The 21,322-nt window shown below is 54.2% G+C and overlaps 6 protein-coding genes across 6 annotated transcripts; 3 read left to right on the forward strand and 3 right to left on the reverse strand.

The window, feature by feature from the left end:
• Positions 1-4: 4 nt before the first annotated feature.
• VC83_00606 (uncharacterized protein) lies at positions 5-1,988 on the reverse strand. The gene is made up of 3 exons (XM_024464294.1): positions 892-1,988; positions 682-803; positions 5-636 (listed from the first exon to the last, which is right to left on the reverse strand). Exons 1-3 carry the CDS (start codon positions 1,760-1,762, stop codon positions 133-135), a joined length of 1,497 nt encoding a protein of 498 aa, XP_024328342.1. The 5' UTR covers positions 1,763-1,988; the 3' UTR covers positions 5-132.
• Positions 1,989-4,221: 2,233 nt separating this feature from the next.
• On the reverse strand, positions 4,222-7,386 carry STE3 (a-factor receptor; the record flags this gene model as incomplete). Its single annotated transcript, XM_024464295.1, has 3 exons — positions 5,439-7,386; positions 4,847-5,372; positions 4,222-4,765 (listed from the first exon to the last, which is right to left on the reverse strand). Exons 1-3 carry the CDS (start codon positions 6,031-6,033, stop codon positions 4,222-4,224), a joined length of 1,665 nt encoding a protein of 554 aa, XP_024328325.1. The 5' UTR covers positions 6,034-7,386.
• Positions 7,387-8,023: 637 nt separating this feature from the next.
• VC83_00608 (uncharacterized protein) lies at positions 8,024-10,846 on the reverse strand. Its single transcript, XM_024464296.1, has 2 exons — positions 8,708-10,846; positions 8,024-8,612 (listed from the first exon to the last, which is right to left on the reverse strand). The coding sequence occupies exons 1-2, from the start codon at positions 9,463-9,465 to the stop codon at positions 8,510-8,512; spliced, it is 861 nt and encodes a 286-aa protein (XP_024328137.1). The 5' UTR covers positions 9,466-10,846; the 3' UTR covers positions 8,024-8,509.
• Positions 10,847-11,436: 590 nt separating this feature from the next.
• Positions 11,437-16,684, forward strand: VC83_00609 (uncharacterized protein). The gene is made up of 3 exons (XM_024464297.1): positions 11,437-12,078; positions 12,146-16,123; positions 16,179-16,684. Exons 1-3 carry the CDS (start codon positions 11,980-11,982, stop codon positions 16,371-16,373), a joined length of 4,272 nt encoding a protein of 1,423 aa, XP_024328136.1. The 5' UTR covers positions 11,437-11,979; the 3' UTR covers positions 16,374-16,684.
• Positions 16,685-16,689: 5 nt separating this feature from the next.
• Positions 16,690-17,161, forward strand: VC83_00610 (uncharacterized protein; the record flags this gene model as incomplete). The annotated part of the gene is made up of 1 exon (XM_024464298.1): positions 16,690-17,161. The coding sequence occupies exon 1, from the start codon at positions 16,769-16,771 to the stop codon at positions 17,159-17,161; it is 393 nt and encodes a 130-aa protein (XP_024328258.1). The 5' UTR covers positions 16,690-16,768.
• On the forward strand, positions 16,969-21,208 carry VC83_00611 (uncharacterized protein). The gene is made up of 2 exons (XM_024464299.1): positions 16,969-19,886; positions 19,936-21,208. The coding sequence occupies exons 1-2, from the start codon at positions 17,232-17,234 to the stop codon at positions 21,052-21,054; spliced, it is 3,774 nt and encodes a 1,257-aa protein (XP_024328259.1). The 5' UTR covers positions 16,969-17,231; the 3' UTR covers positions 21,055-21,208.
• Positions 21,209-21,322: the final 114 nt, after the last annotated feature.

Consider the following 21,322-nt stretch of genomic DNA (forward strand, 5'->3'; position numbering starts at 1 on the left):
TTAGCAAACCACTAGACCAATTATATTCCGCTATCTTTTATATGTTGAATTTTTTTCTTTGTCATTAAATCCCGCGAACATTTTCACCATGGGTAATAAACCTATAAGCCTACGGCCTTCCCACATCATTAACTACTCAGCTGCCTTCAGCACCTCTCGAATAACACTCGTATCCTTCTCAATATCAATCTCCCACCCCGAAACCGCAACCCGCACTGCCGGTCTCCCTTCCCAACTGGTTCCACTAACATAGATCCGATTCTGAGCGTTCATCCGTCCCAGGAGCTCCTCATTCCGCTCCTGGTCTCTCAGGCGGAAGAGCACGATCGTACCCACCTCCGCCACCTCTGCCGTGGGAAGTAATTCATACGCCTCTAGCTCCCGAATCATACTTGCCACCGCCCTCGCGAGACGCACCTGCGTAGCAAACAACAGGGCCAGACCCTCGCGCCCATGCGCGTGGAGCACGGCATAGATAGGCAGAGCGCTGAAGCGGCGCGAGTTCTCCAAGCCGTGGTTGAGGGGGGAAGGGATGGGGTCTGTGGCGGAAGTCTTGAGATAGGCGGCTGCGCCGTTGTTACAGACATTGTTCAGATTGGTTTCAGAGCGGGTGAGGAGGACGGCGGATGCGTATGGCTTCGTGGGTTAGCTGGATATGTGCATAGAATGGGTGGTACTCACCACGTTGAGGGCTTTGTGGCAGTCTGCGGTTATGGAGTCGGCATATTGCAGCCCTTCGGACTGTGCTCGAAGGGAGGCGAACTCTTCTGTTTCGGGGAGCGAGCGAGCGAATATCCCGAAAGCTGTGGATCATTAGTTATCGGTTACCAATTCCCACAAAAAGCATAACACCCAGCGAACGCAGGCACTGCAGATAAAGACCGTACATACCACCATCAACATGAATCCAAGCAGCCCCCGGCGCACACTCCTCTAAACACCCCTTCAACTTCGCCATCTCCTCCTCCCCCCCAAAATACCTCCCCGTATTCACCTCCCCCATCCCCACAACCACAACACTCACCCACCCCTCCCTCCCCGCCTCCCTCCTCACCTTCTCCAAATCCAACCTCCACGGCTCCCCCTTCACCCCCACATCCCTCACATTCCCCCGCCCCAACCCCAACACCCCCGCAGCCTTATGCACACTACTATGCGCCGCCGCGCCCAGGATCTGCATACCCCTCACCCCAGCCTGCACGCACGCTCCCACAACCCCCGCACTCGCGACCGTCTCCGCGCGTCCCCGCGCCTTGAGCCGACGATCCAGCAGCGCGTCCCGCGCCGTCGCGATGGCGAGGATGTTACTCCCCGTCGCGCCGGGGGTGATGACGCGGCCGCCCCAGACGGAGGGGGAGAGGCGCAGCAGCTCGGTTAGCATGATGAGGGTGTGCGCTTCGAGTGTGGTGGCGAGGGAGGCGCGGGAGTCGTGGACGGCGACGCTGCAGTCGATGGCGGTGGCGAGGTTGTCGGCTGCGGCGGCGATGGGGAGGGTGGAGCCGGTGACGAAGGCGTAGAAGGCGGGGGTGAGGGAGGGGGAGGAGAAGGCGGGGGGGAGGGTGAGAAGGTGGGTTAGGGTGTTGGGGGGGGTGCCGTGGGGTGGGAGGTGGGTGAGGAGGGTTGGGGTGAGGGCGGCGAGGGTGCTGGCTTTGGGGAAGGGGGCGGGGGAGCGGGCGGCGAGGGAGTTGGTGATTAGAGTTGCGACTTCGGTGCGGTCAACGGGGGGGGTGGTGAATGTTTCATTGGAGATTGGTGAGGACATTATTGCGGCGGTGTGGGTGGTTGGCGTAGGTTAGGAGGGGTTGCTTCAAATGGTTGTCAATAGATGGAGGAGGTTGTCGATAATTAATGCTCTGGATATTAGGTAGTATATTGTCCTTCAGAGTCTTCGGGCTTTATAGGAAATGCTTTTATAAGGAGGGAACGGAATTTATAAGTGACTCGAGCTCGTGAAGGAGCACGACAACCCCGCTGCTACTCCGTAGGATCATTTAGTGGGGTACGACCCCTGACAACTCTTAGTCCATGCTAGAATATATGGATTTTAAGTGGTTAACGATTTCTTACAAAAAGATGCAGCTTATGAGAAACGGAAGGAGATGCTGTACTCTACCTTTACATGTACCACAAAAAAACACTACTTCCTACGATGTAATATGAAATATACATTTACTCTATAAGAACAAAACCCAAATTTAACTTACAATTATTTACTTGAATAGAAGAGAAAGAGAGAAAGTAGACGGCATAAAATAAAAGTCTCATAAAGGAAGAAGCTGTAAGGGGAGCTGCAGGTGAAGCTTATAACCATATTATATCAGGCACTATATTAAATTACGCAATCAGAGGCATATTAATCCTCTTATCAGTATTTTCAATCGCACAGATCCTTCGCTATTTTCCATTCTCACCCTGCGCTTTAACTCCATGAATCTGCCCAGCACAATGCCTAGAATAACTGTCATTGCTAGAAGATCGTCGCCGGGTACCAAGGGTATGAGCAAGTATTTAGAGCTATCTATTCTTTTCGGGTTTACCATCAATAATATCCGCAAACTCGGCCACTGCTCGGCCGTGAAGGTATTCTTCGGCCGTTATCGTAGAGGGCCAGGAATGAGGTCTAAAGAGCAGTTTCCCAAACACCCCCGAAAAAGTGGGGAGGCGGGCATCACGATTGGATTTGGATATATAGATGGTTAATGAAGGATACTCGCTGGGGAAGTCGGCGTATCTCGCCCTGAATATATTTCGTCCACGATGTGCTAAACAGGTTTATAATCAATACAGCGACCAATTCATAGCTGTTAGCTTTACAGAGGCCCCTAGCTACGTATCCGGGGCTCAGTTCCTACATCGAGGAGAGGAGCAGAAATTCTCAAAAGTCTATCAATCCCCACTACCACTCTCTCTCTCATCACCGATGCTTCTCATCACCACCTTCTCATCACCACCTTCTCATCACCACCCCATTCTCCCCAGCGATCCTCCTTCCCCACCACCATCCCCTCCCTCCCTCGATGACCTCCGGCCATCTCTTCAATACGCCCATCAAGAATACTATACACACGCCCCTCTATAGAGCAGGACATATGGATTATTTCTTCTTTGAGCTCTTCTGTCCGCGCCGTCCTTCCGCCCGTCTTCGACACCAAATAATATATATTCGGCACACTTCCAGATGACATCAAATTGCGTAGAAAGCCGTTCGATACATTCCGGCGTCCGTCCAGGTAAGGGTGTGGAGAGAGTTTGAGGCAACACGATATCAACCTAACGAATATCAACTCCTTCAAAAGCAACCCCACGACTACACCCCCCCTATTTCAACCCAAGAACACTCCTCCCTTCCTTCCTCCCTTCCCTAATATCAATCAACATTTTCTAAACCCTCGCCCACCAGCCCAAACTCTCCCAAGCTATCCCAACCCTTCTCACCTCGTCCTAGCTGCGTGCGGGTAAGTGCCGATATGCGCATAGCGTGTATGTTCAACCCGAGCTGCTGCGCCTGTCTTTTTCACTTCTCACCATCAGCCTCCTTTCTCGTTGTCAACGCTTTGCTTCTCGTCACCACCACCTTCTCCCCACTGATCTGCCTCCCCCACCACCGCCATCCGCATCCCCCACAGCCAGTCCTCACACCTCCCCTCTCATCCCCACGCCAAGAACAATCCATACCCCACTCTTCTCCACACCGCACCCAGACCATAGGTAAACTTCTTTGTATCTGCCATATCACCCATACCCCTCCTCAAGTTAAGTATCTATATACCCCCCCAACCGCGCGATCGCGTTCTTCCCCATGACCGCCTTTACCTACGGGTCGGCTGCGGCCTTTGGGTTGGCGTCGCCTCCCACGCGCCTCTCCCAACTCACCGGGCGCCACTCACCAGAAGAAAATGAAGGGTCTATAAATATTAGGATGGCGGTGTGCATTCATATACATATATATTTTTGCCATATATCGGTATGAGGCTATCCTATGTGAGTACATAAATATAAGATTATCATTTACTTTCCACCCCCTCCCCCCTTGCCCCTTGCCCCGTTCTCCTCTCCTTTCCTCCTGTCCCATATCATAAAACCCTCTTCGCCCCATCATCATCGTCATCATCGCAACCCAAAAAGACAGACTTGGTATCACCCCTTCCCACCCTTTAACAAAATACTACCCCCACTCTCCCTTCCCCCCCTCCCCGTCCACCTCACCCCAAGACAGACTCCCTACACCCTCTCAACCCCAACCCCAACCCTAATCCTAACCTTCACAACCTTCACCTCCCCCTCTCCCACCCCCAACCCATCAGTCCCCTCACTCCCTACACTCCCCAACCTTTCGAACCTCCCGCCCGGTTCCCCCCCACCCCCTTCAACCTGCGGCCCAAGAGATCGCGGACTCCATACATGCGTCCTACTCCCCTGCCGCTGTACGAGGTCGTGGGTTTCCGTGTCTGTGCCTATATCCATCTCCATATCTCCCCTGCGCGTGGAGGTGGCTGAGACGCCACCGCCGTTGGTGCGGGAGGTGGTTGTGGTTGTGGTGTTGGTGGTTGGGGAAAGGTGGAGGAAGGTGTGGAGACGGGTGAGGAGAGAGGCTGTATGTGGAGGGAAGGGGGAGGCGTGGGTGGAGGGGGAGATGGAGGCGCGCGGGGAGGAGGTGTGGGAGTGCGAGTGGGATGTTGTTTTGAAGGTGAATGAGGGTGCGGATATATCTTCCAGCGCCACAGCGGAGGGTTTGCGGGAGGAGGTTCGCGTTGTTGTTGATACCCTGCACGTGGGTGTCAGTGGTGTATACGTAACAACAATGATAAAAAATAATATAAAAGTTGGGGGGGGGGGGGGGACATACATCTCTGTAGCAGCCTGAGTCCCTCCTCGACTGCTGCTGCTGCTGAACTTGGCAACATACCTCTTCCCAAACGCCACAAGACTGAGTTTATCCAACCACCCCCCGTTCCCCCCATCCACACTAGGTCTCCTCTCCTGCAACAACCTCGGGAAACACTTCCCCAGCCCCAGCCCCATCGCCATCGCCGCATAAATCCTCCTCGCCTCCGTCCCCACCCCAAAGAACGCAAACACGAAAAGCGCCATCGCAGCCGGAACATATCGATCGAACGTAAACACCCCCATCGCCGGCACATACGGGATGCTCTCCCACCTCGTCGGGTCGTGGATGGCGGACCACGAGTAGGGCTCGAAGGGGAGCTGGGTCAGGTTGGTGTAGAACCAGTAGATGTTGAGAGGGAGGTAGATGAAGAGGAGGAGGAGGGAGAGGAGGAAGAGGCGGAGGAAGCGGGAGGAGTTGAGGGAGTGGGAGGTGAGGATTGTGGTTATGTTGGAGCGGTGGCGGTGGAGGCGGGTTATTACTACGGCTGTGGGGGCGGTGTTAGTGGAGGTAAAAAGGGGGGGGTGTAATAAAGGGGGGAGGAGGGACGAACCGGCGTAAAAAACGTTGAGGAGGGTGAAGATGAGGGGCCAGATGAAGATAATAACAATAGTAGGCCAACTCCCACTATAGCTATCCGTGCACCCCCCAATCGCCACGATGAGGTAGCGGCGATTATGCACAACATGATGCAACCCCACAATCAGCAGCGGAACCGCAAAGCAGATCGCCAGATCCACCCACACCTTCCTCCTCCTCTGCGCCCTACTCGGATTCAACTCCATATTCTCGACATCGAGCACCTTAGCCAGGGAGCGCGTGATAGTCATCGTCGAAGCAGCGACGCCAACAGTGATGGGCCAGAGGATCTTGACCTCGATATCGCAGAGGACCTTGCCGTCCCACCAGGTGGCGAAGTTGTTGTCGGGCCAGATGAGGACGTTGATGAAGACCATGAGGTTGAAGAGGGAGAGGTAGGCGATGAGGGCGCAGGCGCCGGTGTTGCGCGCGCGCAGGTGGAAGATTAAGGGCACGATGAGGATGAAGATTGCGAGGAGGGAGAGGATGGGGAGGATGTAGGCGTGTGCTGTTGTTGGTTCCCGAGAGGGAGGGGGGAGGGGGGTGGTTGTGCTGGCTGGGGATGCCATTTTGGAGGTGAGGTGAGGGGATTGTGGGATCGTTGGATTGCTTCTTTTTCTTCTTCTTCTTTCGTCGATGGGGGGCGAGCAGGGCCCTTTTTACATTTCTCGGCGACGGGGCATGGAGGGAGGTCTCGACGATATGTGTGTCTCCGGCGTGTTCGGGACTGTCTAACGAAGTTGGATCAAGGAGCCCTCCCGATGGCGCCGTGCCCGGCGTCTATGGACGGCCATTGCAGAGGGAAGAGGGAAGAGGGCAGGAAATGTGATAGATAGCTAAGGGAGATATGATGGGGAGCATTGCAACATGCAACATGTATGTCTTGGCTCGTCTGCGTGGAGGGTTTGTGTGGGGGGAGGGTCTGGTCTGTCTGAGGCGGTTGTAAATTTAGAGGCGTGTGTGTATGTCGATCATGGGCCCTCGATCGATCGGGAAGCTGCTGGGGCCGGCTGCGGTTGCGGTTGTGGTTGCGGTGCGTAGCTGATAGTTGCAGGGCAGTGTCTAGCTGCAGGTTCAGATGGACGGGAACGGGAGTCGAGGACATGGGAGGAGGGGGGGATTGGTGATTGGGGGATGGGGGATTGGGGGATTGGGGTGAGACGGTGTGATTGAGGGTGTGCGTTGGGGTTGTGGTATGTGTTATGCATGAGAGGATGTGGGATATGGGAGCAGATGCACGAAAAGGGTAGCATTGGATGCATTGGAAGAGATGACATGATACCAGATGCTGCTGCCGTGTGAGATGAGATGAGATGAGATGAGATGAGATGGCTCTATCTGGAGCTGTGTGAGATGAGCTGAGATGGGATGGATGGATGGGATAGCAAGATGGCGAGATGGTGGAACGCCGATATAGTAATATGAGACGAGACTGGAAGAAGATGAGCGAGTGATTGCGAGCAGGAGTTCGAGTAGAAAAGTGCGGCGAGTATGAGTGAAGCCGTCTCTGATATCTGGATAGCCACCCCCGTTCTCATCTCCGCCCGCGGACGGAGATGACGGTGTGTATTCGGTGATTGACCCCCAATCAACCCCAATACCGACCCCAATAGAAAGAGGAAGTAAAGCCCCGACTGGTCGAGACAGACAGTCAGACAAAGAAACAGACAAAAAAACAGACAAGACGTTAAAAAATAAATCCCCCGTCTTCTCACCCGCATCTCTATTGGGACCCGTTTTAGGACTAGCGCGGGATGTGAGAAGGGATCGTTGAGAGGGCTGAGTGGGGGGGTCGGCGGCGAGGGAGAGACGGGGGCAGGAGAGAGAGAGACATGTACTTTTTTATCTCATATGGGATCGAGATCGGCTGGTAGTTATGGGATCGAGATCGGCTGGTAGTTATGGGATCGAGATCGGCTGGTGGTTATGGTATGGAGATCGGCTGGTGGTTATGGGATGGTGGTTATGGGATGGTGGTGGTGGTGATGGTGGTGGTGATGCTGCTGTTTGTGAGGCTGATATGAGGCTGATATGAGGCTGATATGAGGCTGATATGAGGCTGATATGACGTTGATGTGAGGTTGGTGGTGGTGAGTGAGAGATTGTGATTAGCCTCCCCTCTTACAATACCATCATCTCCATACTATAACTATCCCCACGATCCATCCCATCGACAAGACGGCTAGGACTGGTCGGGTTGGGGTTAGTGCGTGTGGTAGAGAGAGGGATATATTAACAAACTTTGATTCCTACATAACTGGGTATATCCACCACCACATCACATCACATCACCTTCCCCCTCCCTTCTTCACCCCCCCCTCGCCCCAAAAACCCACCCCACAATCCCCCTCACCACCCCCAACGGCCACCCCACCACCCCTACCACAACCCGTCCCGGCACACCCACTCCCCACCTCAACCGCCCCCCCTCCCCCAACCACCCCTCCCTCCCCTGCTCCCTCCCCTGCTCCCTCCCCTCCTCCCCCCCCTCCTCCCTCACCCTCCTCCCCACCTCCCCCAACCGTCCCTCCACCTCCCCCAACCTCCCCTCCACCCTCCCCGCCAAAACCGCTGCCCTTTTCTCATACCTCCTCACCGCCCTACTCAACGCCTCGACCTCCTGTCTCGTGGCTTTCCGGACCTCCTCTCTCACTCTGGCGATGACTTCTTCCTCGCCCTCTCCTCCCGCTGCGGATCCCTGCTGCTGCTGCTGCTGCTGTTCCAGAACCTCCACGCGGCGGCGCAGCATTTCGATTTCCCCATCCTGTCGCTCATCCACCCCGGTGCGCGGATCAACCTTGACGACGCGTTGGAGCCAGAGCGTCCTCGCCCTCACCAACCGCAATAACTGACCCACCGGGCGGATCTCGGCGGCGAGCATGAACGCGACTAAATTAAAATCGGAAACTAACCCCGATGCACCAGCGCGCAGGTAGTTGCGCAGGATATGCAGTAGCCCGGCGGAGAGGAGGGGGAGGATCACGCAGGAGAGGAGAGCGAGGAGCTCGTGGGTGCGGAGTTCGTTGGTTGCGGAGGTGTAGGTGGCTATTTCGCGGGCGTGTTGGGGGGAGCGGGGAGTATCTGATTTTGTGGGGGGGGGCTGGGGGAGGTGGTGGTGCGGATTTCTTGGGCGGAGCGGTACCAGTCCCTGTGCGCTTCGATTAGCTATTCGCTGTCGTAGGGAGAGGAGAGGGTAAGGCAGGGTTGGGAGGGAGGGTGGGATGGGAGGATGGCAGGACGAACCAAGGCAACCTCACACTCCAATTCAAAAACACAGCCGCCAACCCCAACAAAAGCACATCACTAACAAACCGACTCCCATCCTTAAACATCAACCCCCCCAACGCCGGCAACAACGCAAACGCCAGCGGAAGACTATGCCACGCCGATAACCCATCATGCGCATCCACCGGCGGCGGGTGCAGGAGGGAGGCGGAGTCGGAATGTAACGTCCGCCGCGCTGAGGAGAGCGAGGAGAGGGAGTCGATGGAGATTAAGGAGATTAAGGAGCTTCGACGCCGTGGGGCGGGAGGGTGGTCGGACAAGGGGGAGGGGGAGCGGGCGGGGGAGTGTGGGCGCGGAGGGGGGATTCGGGGAGAGAGGCGAGGCGGGGACGCCGGAAGTGGGCGGATTCGGTGGTGGTGAGGGTGCGGCGGGAAAGGGGGTCGGTGGGGTCGCCATTTTGGTGTTGGTTGGTGGTGGTTGGTGGTGGAGGTTGATGTGGAGGATTGGCGGCGAGGCTGAGGTGTCGCGTGCCGGGCTCGGTTGTTCTCGCTGGGCTGGAGATTGCTGTGAAGACGCGGTCTGACGGGTGTTCGTCTGGCCGTGGAGTAGTATGGCCATGGAGATGAGGGGCGGCGGGGGCGGGCGAGGACGGTGACTGGTTGACGCGTTGAAAGGGGTGAAGTGGGTTTGGAGGTGGAGGTGGAGGTGGGAGATGGAGGTGGTTTGTGCGTCTCGCCGAGGTATATAGGGTTATTGGCAAAGATTCTTCGCACCATCTTCCTTTCATAATTATAGCTGAGCGAAAGGGTTATCAATTCCGCGCAAGTTGAGCAATTTTCTCTTCTCGGTTTCTTGCTGTTATAGCCAGTGAAGCTGCCAAGGCGATTGCCTTGTCTAGCTATTATTTTCCTTTATTTTCTCGAGTCTCAATTTGTCCTGCGTTCCTTCAAAGTCGTCGCCGTCATGCTCTCCTCCCCCTTCCCACCACTAACGCGAGGAGGAAGGTTGTTGCTGTGCTGCAAGACATAACAACCCAACCAATCGACAGCTCGTTTTCAAAACTTACTCGTGTTATATATCGACTCCAAAATCAGGGCTTCCATTTCAGAAACACGACAGTCACGTGTGAAGGATGCATATTAGCCTGATCCTAGCGCACTCCGTTTCGACGACAACAGATATCAATATATAGGCAACAGCATACCGATCACTTTAACCATCTACCCCACCACCATCCTCCGCCTCATCGCTGCCATCCTCCTCATCGTCTCCCTCTCACTATTCGCCGCCAAGGGCGCCATCCGCGCCGTCCCAGCACTCGTTTTCATTTCCCTCGCCTTCCTCCGCATCCTCATTGTCTTCATCGTCCACACCCCGCGCGGCGCTCTCTGGCGCGGCCGGCGCGGCGTCAACCTCGCTGTCAATTTCGCCCTCGTTGCTGGCATCGCAGGGTCCATAGGCGGCGCCTTCGTCGTTAATAAGCAGTACTATTTTGGTGTCGAATACAGGGGCTTGCATCGTGGGCTGGATTGCTTGGTGAGTCCTCCCTCTATTTCCTTCCCAACAGCTGCGGCTTTGGGGAGTGTGGAATTGGGCTAATGGCGTTTATAGTGGGTTTATTGCTGCGGCGGCGGTGGTTACGGAGCGGCCGACTAGGATCGCCATGACGACGACGTTGAGTCTCGATTTCTGGACTGGGAGTGGTGCGTTGTCGCTTGGTAATTGGGATGCTGAGAAGCCGGAGATGGGGCGAAGCGCGTCGCTGCTCGTCTAGAGGGTGTTGGGCGGGTGGATGGGGGGTTGCAGCTATGGGCAGGGATCTATAACAGTAAGTAAGTTGTTTTTTTCGCTTTCACGTTTGGGGACGGGGAGGGACGGCGCATATGATGAACCAGATATTATGTCAAACTAGTCGGAGGGCAGCTAGAAACTGTCTGATGGCGATAAAATTCTGAAATACTGATGGCTGTCCCTTTTTGAGGCTGGTGTTGGTCGGTTCGAGTGGCCGGGAGTGGAGTTTTGAGATGGTGGTGACTGACCTTTATAGTACTACTGTACATATGATTTGGTACATGGTTTTGAGGAGGGGGTTAGGAGTTTGGGGTATTTGTGGGATGGTTCGAATATATAGAACTTTATGAATGATATATTTTCCAGATATTTGTACTCGCGCCGCCGAGAAGTTTGAAGTGAGGCTGCATAATGCGATTATATTTTTGACTTATTTGTGATTTTAATAAATAAATCCAAGAACAGATCGCACGTTGAGGTCAAACAGAGACAGTAATTCCGTCCGAGTGCAGTGTATAACATATTATAGACATCATATATACAGCAAGCCCTCTAGATAGAACCTGTGATCCCTAGAATTGCTGCCGAAGTCAAGAATGTGATGTTGAATGAGATCCTACTTTGTATGCGCCGAACAACTATTTACGTCAAAATGTATGGCTCAAAGAATGTCAATATGTCAAAATTTATATTATATACCCTTTCAACGGAAATGTAACTTGCACATATATGTTTGCTCTATTAACCTCCTTGCGTCCTAGGTTTTCAGTCAGGATGTTGTTGCCTGATTCTGCCCTATTCTGCCTGATTCGGCCTGATTCTTGGGGCCAGAATCACATTATGCAATCCCTATCATCACGTGACACATACATCAACTAGCGTGCTGTAATCTACCTAGCGTGCTCGTTAAGCATGATTTTGCGCCGTTTCAGTCGGTCCCGAAGCGTGCGCGACCTCGCAACTCATCCAGCTCCATCTCACCCACCCCCATCCATCAAAATCCGCGTCGTCGATGGAAGTACCGTCAATCCCCTTCGCGCCAATCACCCCCCGCCCCTCAACCTAGTTTGATATCAACGACAATACTCCCTTCGACAAACACCTTTGTTCGCCGCGCGGGGAATTGTCGAATAGGGATACCCCCCGACTTCACCCCATTTGCCTCACGACTTCAACTACTTTTGCCCCTTCCGCCCGCACAAGGTCGCGCCAAGCCTTCGCGAACCTCCAAAAAGTTATCCCCAACGACCACGCCGACGCGACGGGCGACTTGAGGCGCGACAACTCCTGACTGGAGCCTTTGCGACCTTCCCACACCCCGACTTCGATACCGGAGGCCCGTTTGCTCGACGCCCCCGACAAACCAGTCGCTTCCTTTGGCATCACGACCAACGCCAGCCGACACCTTACGCGCAAGGCTGCATCTTGATATGCGCTCTGGCTCTTAATAGACCATAGTCCCATCGAGCATTGAGGTCCAGGCCACCGGCTCGCCCATCATGGCTACCGTCCAGGCTGCTCCTGCAGCCCAACAACAACAAATGGGTGCCGCCCTTCCATCGGGACTGTCCCAGCAGGCGGTCCAGGAGATATATATGGTGGGTTGGCGCACAAAACCGTCGCCACTTGTCGCAACAACATGGATAGATGCTAATACCGCCACAGAAATTTAAGCAGATGAAAGAATCGGGCGTGTCCGACCAAGATCCCGAATACCAAAAGGTCCACAACATGCTGATGGCCATCCAACAACAGCGCATGTACAACAAACAGCGCCAGTTCCAACAGCAGCAGCAACAACAACAGAATGCAAATAATGCCACGACAAATGGGAGCAATGCTGTTCGACCTCCACAACAGAATTCGGCTACCGTGCCTACACCACCAAGCCAGCCTACGTCAGCAACAGCACCACCGGTAGCGGCATCAAAGCCGAACGCTGCACAGTCTGCACAAGCAGCGCAGCGTTCATCGACGGCTGGCAGTGGGTTGTTCACAGCAGATCAGCTCGGCATACTGAAGCATCAGATCTTCGCGTTCAAGTGCCTGTCGAAGAACCTCGGCATCCCACAAACCACACAACAGCAATTATTTGCACCGCACCAGAAGAAGGAGGCCACCACAGATGGACTGATTGCATCTGCTGCGAAGACCTTGGAAGATGCACAGCCAAGCGCGAATGGCAAGCCGAAAGACCTGTCGGCGGCCCCAGAACCAGCTGAGGAGGAGAAAGAGATGTCTACAACGATTGACCCATACTCCCTGATTCCTAGCAAGATGAGCTACTTTAAGCACTCGCTGAGGCAAGGGCGCTTTTTGATCCCCAGTATCATGCCTTCTGGCATCGATGTTGACAAATTGCGCGAGGATCGGGAACGCGTCATCTACAACCGCATGTCGTCGAGATATCAGGAACTCAAAGCGATTCCTGCTAACCTGCAGCACTGGGAAACAGGAAACGCGGATGACCTCTCAGCGGATGACAGCCTGAAGCGCAAGGCACTCATTGAGTTGAAGATGCTTGAGCAGTACTCCAAACAACGCACAATGAGAGACCGTATTGCACGCCAAATGATCCAATATGACAACCTGGCCATGACCGCAAACAGGAGCATGTACCGCCGCATGAAGAAGCAGTCGCTCCGCGAAGCGCGCATCACCGAGAAGCTCGAGAAGGAGCAACGTGACGCGAGAGAGACGAGGGAGAAGAAGAAGCACACTGATTACCTCCAGACTGTCCTGCAACACGGCTGCGAGATTGCTATTGCGGCCAGTGTGCAGAAGGCCAAGATGCAGAAGCTGGGTCGCCTGATGCAAGTCCAGCACCAGACCATCGAGAAAGAAGAGCAGAAGCGTATCGAGAGGACTGCTAAGCAGCGTCTCGCGGCCTTGAAGTCTAACGATGAGGAGGCTTACTTGGCACTGCTCGACCAGGCGAAGGATACGCGTATTACGCATCTGCTGAAGCAGACGGATGGCTTCTTGACCCAGCTTGCTCAGTCCGTGAAGGCGCAGCAGAGGAAGGCTGCCGAGAGATACGGTGATGCCGGTGCCTTTGAGGATGAGGAGGAGTCTGAGTCGGAAGACGAGGAAATGAACAGCGACGTTAAGAAGATCGACTACTATGCTGTTGCTCATCGCATCAAGGAAGAAGTTACGAAGCAATCAAGTATTCTGGTTGGTGGCACACTTAAGGAATATCAGATCAAGGGTCTCCAGTGGATGATTTCGCTTTACAACAATAACCTGAATGGTATCCTTGCCGACGAAATGGGTCTTGGAAAAACTATCCAAACCATCAGTTTGATCACCTACCTGATTGAGGCGAAGAAGCAGAACGGACCGTTCCTTGTCATCGTCCCTCTCAGTACCTTGACTAACTGGAACCTGGAATTCGAGAAGTGGGCCCCTTCGGTCAAGAGAATTGTGTACAAGGGATCGCCGCTTGCCAGAAAGGAGCAACAGCAAGAGATCAGATATGGTCATTTCCAGGTTCTTCTCACCACCTACGAGTACATTATCAAGGATAGACCAGTTCTCAGCAAGATCAAGTGGATTCACATGATTATTGATGAGGGTCACCGTATGAAGAACGCCAAGTCGAAGTTGAGTGGCACACTATCACAGTACTACTCTACGCGCTATCGTCTCATTCTCACTGGTACCCCGTTGCAAAACAACTTGCCCGAACTTTGGGCCCTGCTAAATTTCGTCCTGCCTACTATCTTCAAGTCCGTCAAATCGTTCGATGAATGGTTCAATACTCCCTTCGCCAACACCGGAGGCCAAGATAAGATGGAGCTCACTGAAGAAGAACAGATTCTCGTCATTCGCCGTCTGCACAAGGTCCTGAGGCCCTTCTTGCTTAGACGTCTCAAGAAGGATGTCGAGAAGGATCTGCCTGAGAAGAGCGAGAAGGTCATCAAAACTCGATTCTCTGCTCTCCAGGCACGCCTGTACAAGCAGATGGTTACCCATAATAAGTTGGTTGTCAGCGATGGCAAGGGAGGCAAGACTGGCGCTCGTGGTCTTAGCAACATGATCATGCAGCTGAGGAAGCTGTGTAACCATCCTTTCGTCTTCGACGAGGTTGAGAACCAGATGAACCCCAAGAACACCAGCAACGATCTTCTGTGGCGTACGTCTGGAAAGTTCGAGCTGCTCGACCGGATTCTGCCAAAGTATCAGCGTACCGGTCACAGAGTGCTTATGTTCTTCCAAATGACGGCAATTATGGATATTATGGAGGATTTCTTACGTCTCCGCGGCATCATGTACTTGCGTCTGGACGGAACTACGAAGTCCGATGATCGTTCAGACTTGCTCAAGGAGTTCAACCGTCCCGATTCGCCATACTTCATGTTCTTGTTGTCCACTCGTGCTGGTGGTCTCGGTCTTAACTTGCAAACCGCCGATACCGTTATCATCTACGATTCGGATTGGAATCCTCATCAGGATTTGCAAGCTCAGGATCGTGCCCATCGTATCGGTCAAAAGAACGAGGTCCGTATCTTGCGACTCATCAGTTCGAACTCCGTTGAGGAGAAGATCCTCGAGCGTGCCAAGTACAAGCTTGATATGGATGGCAAGGTTATTCAGGCTGGTCGTTTCGATAACAAATCTTCCGAGACTGATCGTGACGCTATGCTTCGTGTCATGTTGGACACGGCCGAATCAGCGGAGAGCCTCGAGCAAGAAGAGATGGACGATGATGATCTGAATCTGATGCTGGCACGTAGCGAAGAGGAAGTCGAAATCTTCAAGAAGATGGACGAGGAACGTTCCAGGGATCCTATCTACGGCACTGCGGCTGGTTCTAAGCGAATGCCCCGCCTCATGGCTGACAACGAGTTACCAGAGATCTATCTGTCTGAGGGTAATCCAATTGATGACGAGCCTGAGGAGATTAGAGGTCGCGGTGCCAGAGAGCGCAAGACTCTCCATTATGATGATGGACTTACGGAAGAGCAGTGGCTGAACGCTGTCGATGCCGACGATGACACCCCAGAAGCCGCTGCGCTGCGGAAGGCTGAGAGGAAGGAGCGCCGTCGCCTAAAGAAGATGAGGAAGGAGCAGGGAATTTCCGCCGCTGGTGATTCCGACACCGATGGCACTAAGGACAGTGATGATGATGAGCCAGAGCCAGAGCCCGAACCAGTTGTCAAGAAACCACGTGGACGCAAATCCGCTGGCAAGATTGACAAGAGGAAGGCAGAGGACTTTGAGGAGGAGGAGAAACCAGCGCCTAAGAAACCGAAGCGAGGCGGTCAAGGTCGCCCGAAGTCGATGGGCGGTGGTGGCGGAGTTTCCGGTGATCATCGCCGCACCCTGCAGACCAGCCTTCGCAGCGTCTACAAGTCTTTGCTTGAACTCGAGACCTCCGAGTCCGGCAGCGAGGGTGAGGAGGAGGCCAAGCGTGCCGTCATCGGACCGTTCATGGTGCTACCGCCGAAGAAGGTGTTCCCTGACTACTACGAGCTCATCGCGAAACCGATTGCGATGAAGCAGATTGACACGAAGATCAAGAAGGAAGACTACAGTAACCTCAACGATTTGTACAAGGACATCGAGCTGCTATGCAATAACGCACGGCAGTATAATGAGGATGGGAGCTTTCTATTTTTGGACGCGAATACGATTCAGGTAAGACACATCCGCTGGCTATGTGGATTAGAAACACGATTATTAACGGACGCAGGCGGCTTGCAAATCTAAGATCCAAGATGAGATCAGCGACCACCCTGAACTTGGGGATCAGGACGGCTCGTCGAGGGACGGCGGGTCCACGGCACCGACGACTAATACGGGAACCCCGGCGCCAAGGCTGAAGCTCAACTTCAGCAACTACGTGAATGGGGGGAGCAGTGCGGCGCAGAGCGACGATGAGGATTAAAAAGCTAGACTGCCTACTCTGCTATAATGGTTCCTAGGACCGGTGGAGTGGTTTTTTTTTGGCGGATGGGAGAATCATGGAGGGTTGTGTGTTTTTTATGGCTGGTGTTATGATAGTGGAGTTGGGCTGGGAATTTGGGTGGCGGGCGAGCTGATAAGTACAGCTGGGGGAGATAGCTTCAACTTTGGAGAAGGAAGGCTAGATTTGTACTTTATTAGATAGTGCATAATTCAGATGCAGGATGTAAAACCCTCCGTTTGCTAACATCACAGTTATTGCTGTGAAAATAGGCTTAGTAAATAATCTACGCGTGGTTCAAAAAATCATGCCCTGAATTGCTGTGGTATGTACATTGGTGTTCTATCTGGAGGTGATCTCATGCTGACCTTTGGTAGATGCTTTGTGTGTGTTTTTCATTGATAAGAGAACGCTGGTGGTTGTCCTCACGGATCGGGGTTAGCGTGGGCCGGCGCGGAGAAATCCGAAAACCGATGGTGGAGCAGCAATCCAGCCGCATCGACCCCTGCCAGTCCATTCTGGTGGTGCCCTCAATAATTTTGGATCACAATAACCTCACCTCGCGCATTGGTCTTGCGCACCAACCTCCAACAACCCCCATTTCGACGATAATTCGCCTTCTTTATATTTTGAAATTTGCCAACAGATATCACTGCCACCAGCGCTTCACCCTGTTATGGTTGCCCTGTGTTGAAGGGTTCACCAAGCTCCTCGAGGCTCTACACGTCTCGAGTCAAGTCGCGAAGCCAGGCTTGGCCTTTCGAACTTGAAGCTATCGCCGGCTTCAAAGGCACTCTTATATACACCCAATTGACTTGCAGACGACATTAAGCTTTCGCCATGGCGTCCAGAACATCATTCGCCAATGGCTCGACCAACGGCCTCAGCACGATCGGGCCCAGAGACCTCCCCGACTCCATCGCCACACGCTCCGTCCTTCGCTTCTCCGACGTCCCCTCATCCCTCGACATCCCCGTCCAAGGCATGGATGAAGACGACCAGCAAGCCGTCGAAGTCGACCTGGAAGACCTCCTCGACGACCCGACCGAGCTGTGCACCCTCCTCGAGAACGAACGCGTGAGCCGCAACTTCTGGATGACCGTCTCGCTCGCCTACGCCAAGCAAAAGAAAATCGACACCGCGATCGAGATGCTCGGCAAGGGCCTCGCGGCCGTCACCGGCGGCCCGAAGGAGAAACTGAGCATGCTCACCTGTCTGTGCTGGCTGTATCTGTGGAAGAGCCGCGAGGCGCCTCGCGTTGCGCCGGAGGGCCAGATGGTTTCCGAAGCGAAGACAAAGGAGTTCTATTTGCAGCTGAGCACCACGGCGCTCAACGATGCGACGCGAATCAACCCCAGCTTTCCCCCGCTGTTTATGGCGCGCGGTGTTCTATACCTACTCCGCGCGTCGCTGCAGCCGCCGTCGAAGGCGCCGGCGGCGGGGACGATCGACCCAGAGAAACTGGATATCCTGCGCCATGCGCTTAAGAGCTTCGATGACGCAATCCGCGTTTCGCAGGGCCGTAATATGCTCGCTGTGCTCGGGAAATGCAGGGTCCAGTTTTCGCTGGGCAAGTACGCCGAGGCGCTTGAGGGATACCAGTTGGCTCTGTCGCGGATGCCGGAGCTGACGGATCCGGATCCACGTATTGGTATTGGAGCGTGTTTGTGGATGCTGGGGCACAAGGGTGACGCGAAGGTGGCCTGGGAGAGAGCGCTCGAGGTCAACGAGAATTCGAAGATTGCGAATATCCTCCTAGGGCTGTATCACCTGGATGCTAGTGGGCATGTGCCGACGAATAGCAAGGACTTTATTGAGACGTACAAGAAGGCCATGACGGTTTATACGCAGAAGGCGTTCAAGCTCGACAAAGACCTGCCGCTTACTTGCTCTACATTTGCTGGGTACTTTTTGTCAAGGAAATCGCTTGCAAATACGGATGCTTTGGCACACAAGGCGATCCAATACACGGATGTTAATGCTATTGCCAGTGATGGGTGGTATCTGCTGGCGCGGAAAGAGCATTATGAAGATAATGTTGACCGGGCGGCGGATTACTACAGACGCTCTGATGAGGCGCGAGGCGGTGCAGACCGTGGATATGTTCCAGCGAAGTTTGGGTCCGCTCAGATATCGGTGCTGAAGAGCGACTTTGGCGAAGCGAAATTTAGGCTGGAGAAGATAGTTCAGCACTCGAAGAATGTGGAAGCCATGAGTTTGCTTGGCACAATCTACTCTGAGGAGGTCTTCGCGAACCAATACGGCGCTTCGAACGAGGACAAGACGCAGGAATTCAAGAAGGCTGTGAGTCTCCTCGAGTCTGTTCGTGCTGCATGGAAGGACCCGAAGAAGAACTTGATTCCTGATGCATCTGTGCTGCTCAATCTCGCACGCTTGTACGAAGTCGATAACCCGGAAAAGAGTGTGTTATGTCTTCAGCAAATCGAGCAGATAGAACTGGCACAGGCACAAGCTCAGGCGCAGGCCTTGGATGAGGACAAGGCGACGGATACTGAAGCTGAAGAAGCCATGAAGCTTAAGATCCGTGAGAACTTGCCTCCGCAGCTCCTGAACAACATGGGCTGCTTCCACTATCAGGCCGAGAAATTCGACCTGTCCCGGGATTTCTTCCAGGCCGCGCTCAGTGCCTGCGTGAAGGCAGGGGAAAGGGAGGAGGCCATGGACACCGATGCTCTGGTGACCAGTATCAGCTTCAATCTTGGCAGGACATATGAGGCCAGTGGGATGTTTGATGAAGCCAAAACAGTCTACGAGGGCTTGTTGGGCAGACACGCTGATTACACTGATGCACGCACTCGACTGGCATACATTGCACTGAAGGAGAGTCCTACCGATGAAGGCCCAAGGGCAATTGGCAAGCTCTACCAGGACGCTAGCAACGACCTTGAAGTCCGAGCACTTTATGGTTGGTACCTTGGCCGCGTCCACTCTCGCAAGCGCGCATCCGCTTCCCATATTCATGAAGACCCTGAGCTGCGCCACTACAAGCACACCCTTCAGCACCACGACAAGCATGACCGATACGCACTCATCGGCATGGGGAACCTGTACCTCCAGACCGCTCGCGAGATGCCGCGTAACTCGGACTCTGAGAGGGCCAAGCGCAGCAGCATGTACTCCAAAGCCGCCGAGTTCTTCGAGAAGGCGCTGCAGCTTGACCCTAAGAGCGCGTTTGCAGCACAGGGAATCGCTATCGCTATGATTGAGGATAAGAAAGACTTCAAGGGTGCCCTGTCCATTTTCATGCAGGTCCGGGAGACTGTCAAGGACCCCAACGTCTATATCAACCTCGGACACCTGTTTGCCGAGTTGAGACAGTATAGCAAGGCTATTGAACACTACGAGGCCGCGCTGAGCAAGAACAGTGGTAGCGACGCGCAGATTTTGGCCTGTTTGGGCAGGACTTGGTTAGCTAGGGGGAGAGCGGAGAAGGATCTGAAGAGCTACAAGAATGCATTGGAGTATGCACAGAAGGTATGTTATTCGTTTTAACTGGCTTGGGTGGAGCTAACACCCGTCACAGGCACTTGAAACCGCGCCAGAACAGATCCATTTCAAGTTCAATGTTGCATTTGTGCAGATCCAGCTTGCGCAGACCATCTACACCACAGCAGAGTCCGCGCGCACGCTCGCCGAAGTCGAAGCCGCAGCCGCCGGACTCGAAGACGCCATCGTATCCCTCGAGGAAATCGCACAGCACCCACAGACGCCGTACCCGAAGGCCCTGGTCGAGGGACGCGCAAACATGGCGCGTAACACCATGCGCAAGCAGCTTGAGCGTAGCATCCAATCACAACGCGAGTACGAGGAGAAGAACAAGGAGAAGGTGCGCGAAGCGATGGAGGTGCGCCAGCGCGAGCTGAAGGAGCGCGAGGAGGCGCGTTTGAAGGCCGAGGAGGAGCAGCGGGAGCGCAAGCGTGTGATTGCGGAGGAGCGTGCGAAGATCGCAGAGCATGATCGTGCGTTGGCGGAGTCGAGGGCGAGGGAGGCGGAGGCGAGGGAGGAGGCGGAGATGACAGTTGATAGCGAGACAGGGGAGAGGGTGAAGAGGAAGAGGAAGGTGGGTAAGGCGGGCGGGAAGAGGAAGAAGAAGGAGGGGGATGAGAGTGGGGAGGAGAGCGAGACGGGGACGCCGAAGAAGGACCGGAGAGCGAGGAGAAGGGATGCGGATGGGGATGAGGAGAAGCCTAAGAAGAAGCGCAGGTTGGCGAAGAAGGAGAAGCCGAACTCGAAGTTCAAGTCTGCGGAGGTGGTGGTGGATTCGAGTGATGAGGGCGAGGGTGGTGGAGGAGGCGATGACGATGGATCTGGGAGCGATAGAGGCCGGGATGTGTCCAGCCCTGTTGGCAGCCCGCCGAAACATGACGACGACGACGACGACGAAGAGGTGGAGCGTGCGCCTGCCAAACGCACCACGAGACGTCGGATGGTAGAAAGTGATGATGAGGATGAGGATGTGGCGGAGGATGCGGCAGAGCCTGAGGAAGGTGTTGGCATGGGCCGTGACATGGAGGTTGGGGAGACTGACGCGCCTGGTCTGGGAGGCGACCGTGATGCAGGCGATGTACCTATGGAGGATGCGGATGAGATGCATGATGGGGAAGATTATGCTGAGGAACGGGAGGGAGATGTGGATCGTTGAAATTGGAAGTAGATGGGCGTTATTTGTATGATATGAATGCATGATACTTATGGAATGGGGACGGGTCTATGCATTCAGTAAATGTACTGGATTTGTTGTAGGAAGCACTCGCGTAGATAAGTGAAGATATGGCTACGTAAAATGGAATGGAATAATTTGGATTGTAAAGTTGCGGTTCGTATGATGCGAGTTGCTGGTGCATTACTATCTTCTGCGCCTGCCCCTTTCAGGTCATAGTTTATGTCAACGAAAGTAAATATGAGAATCT

Source organism: Pseudogymnoascus destructans (genome assembly GCF_001641265.1).
Source record: "Pseudogymnoascus destructans isolate 20631-21 unplaced genomic scaffold scaffold_1, whole genome shotgun sequence".
Taxonomy (NCBI): domain Eukaryota; kingdom Fungi; phylum Ascomycota; class Leotiomycetes; order Thelebolales; family Thelebolaceae; genus Pseudogymnoascus; species Pseudogymnoascus destructans.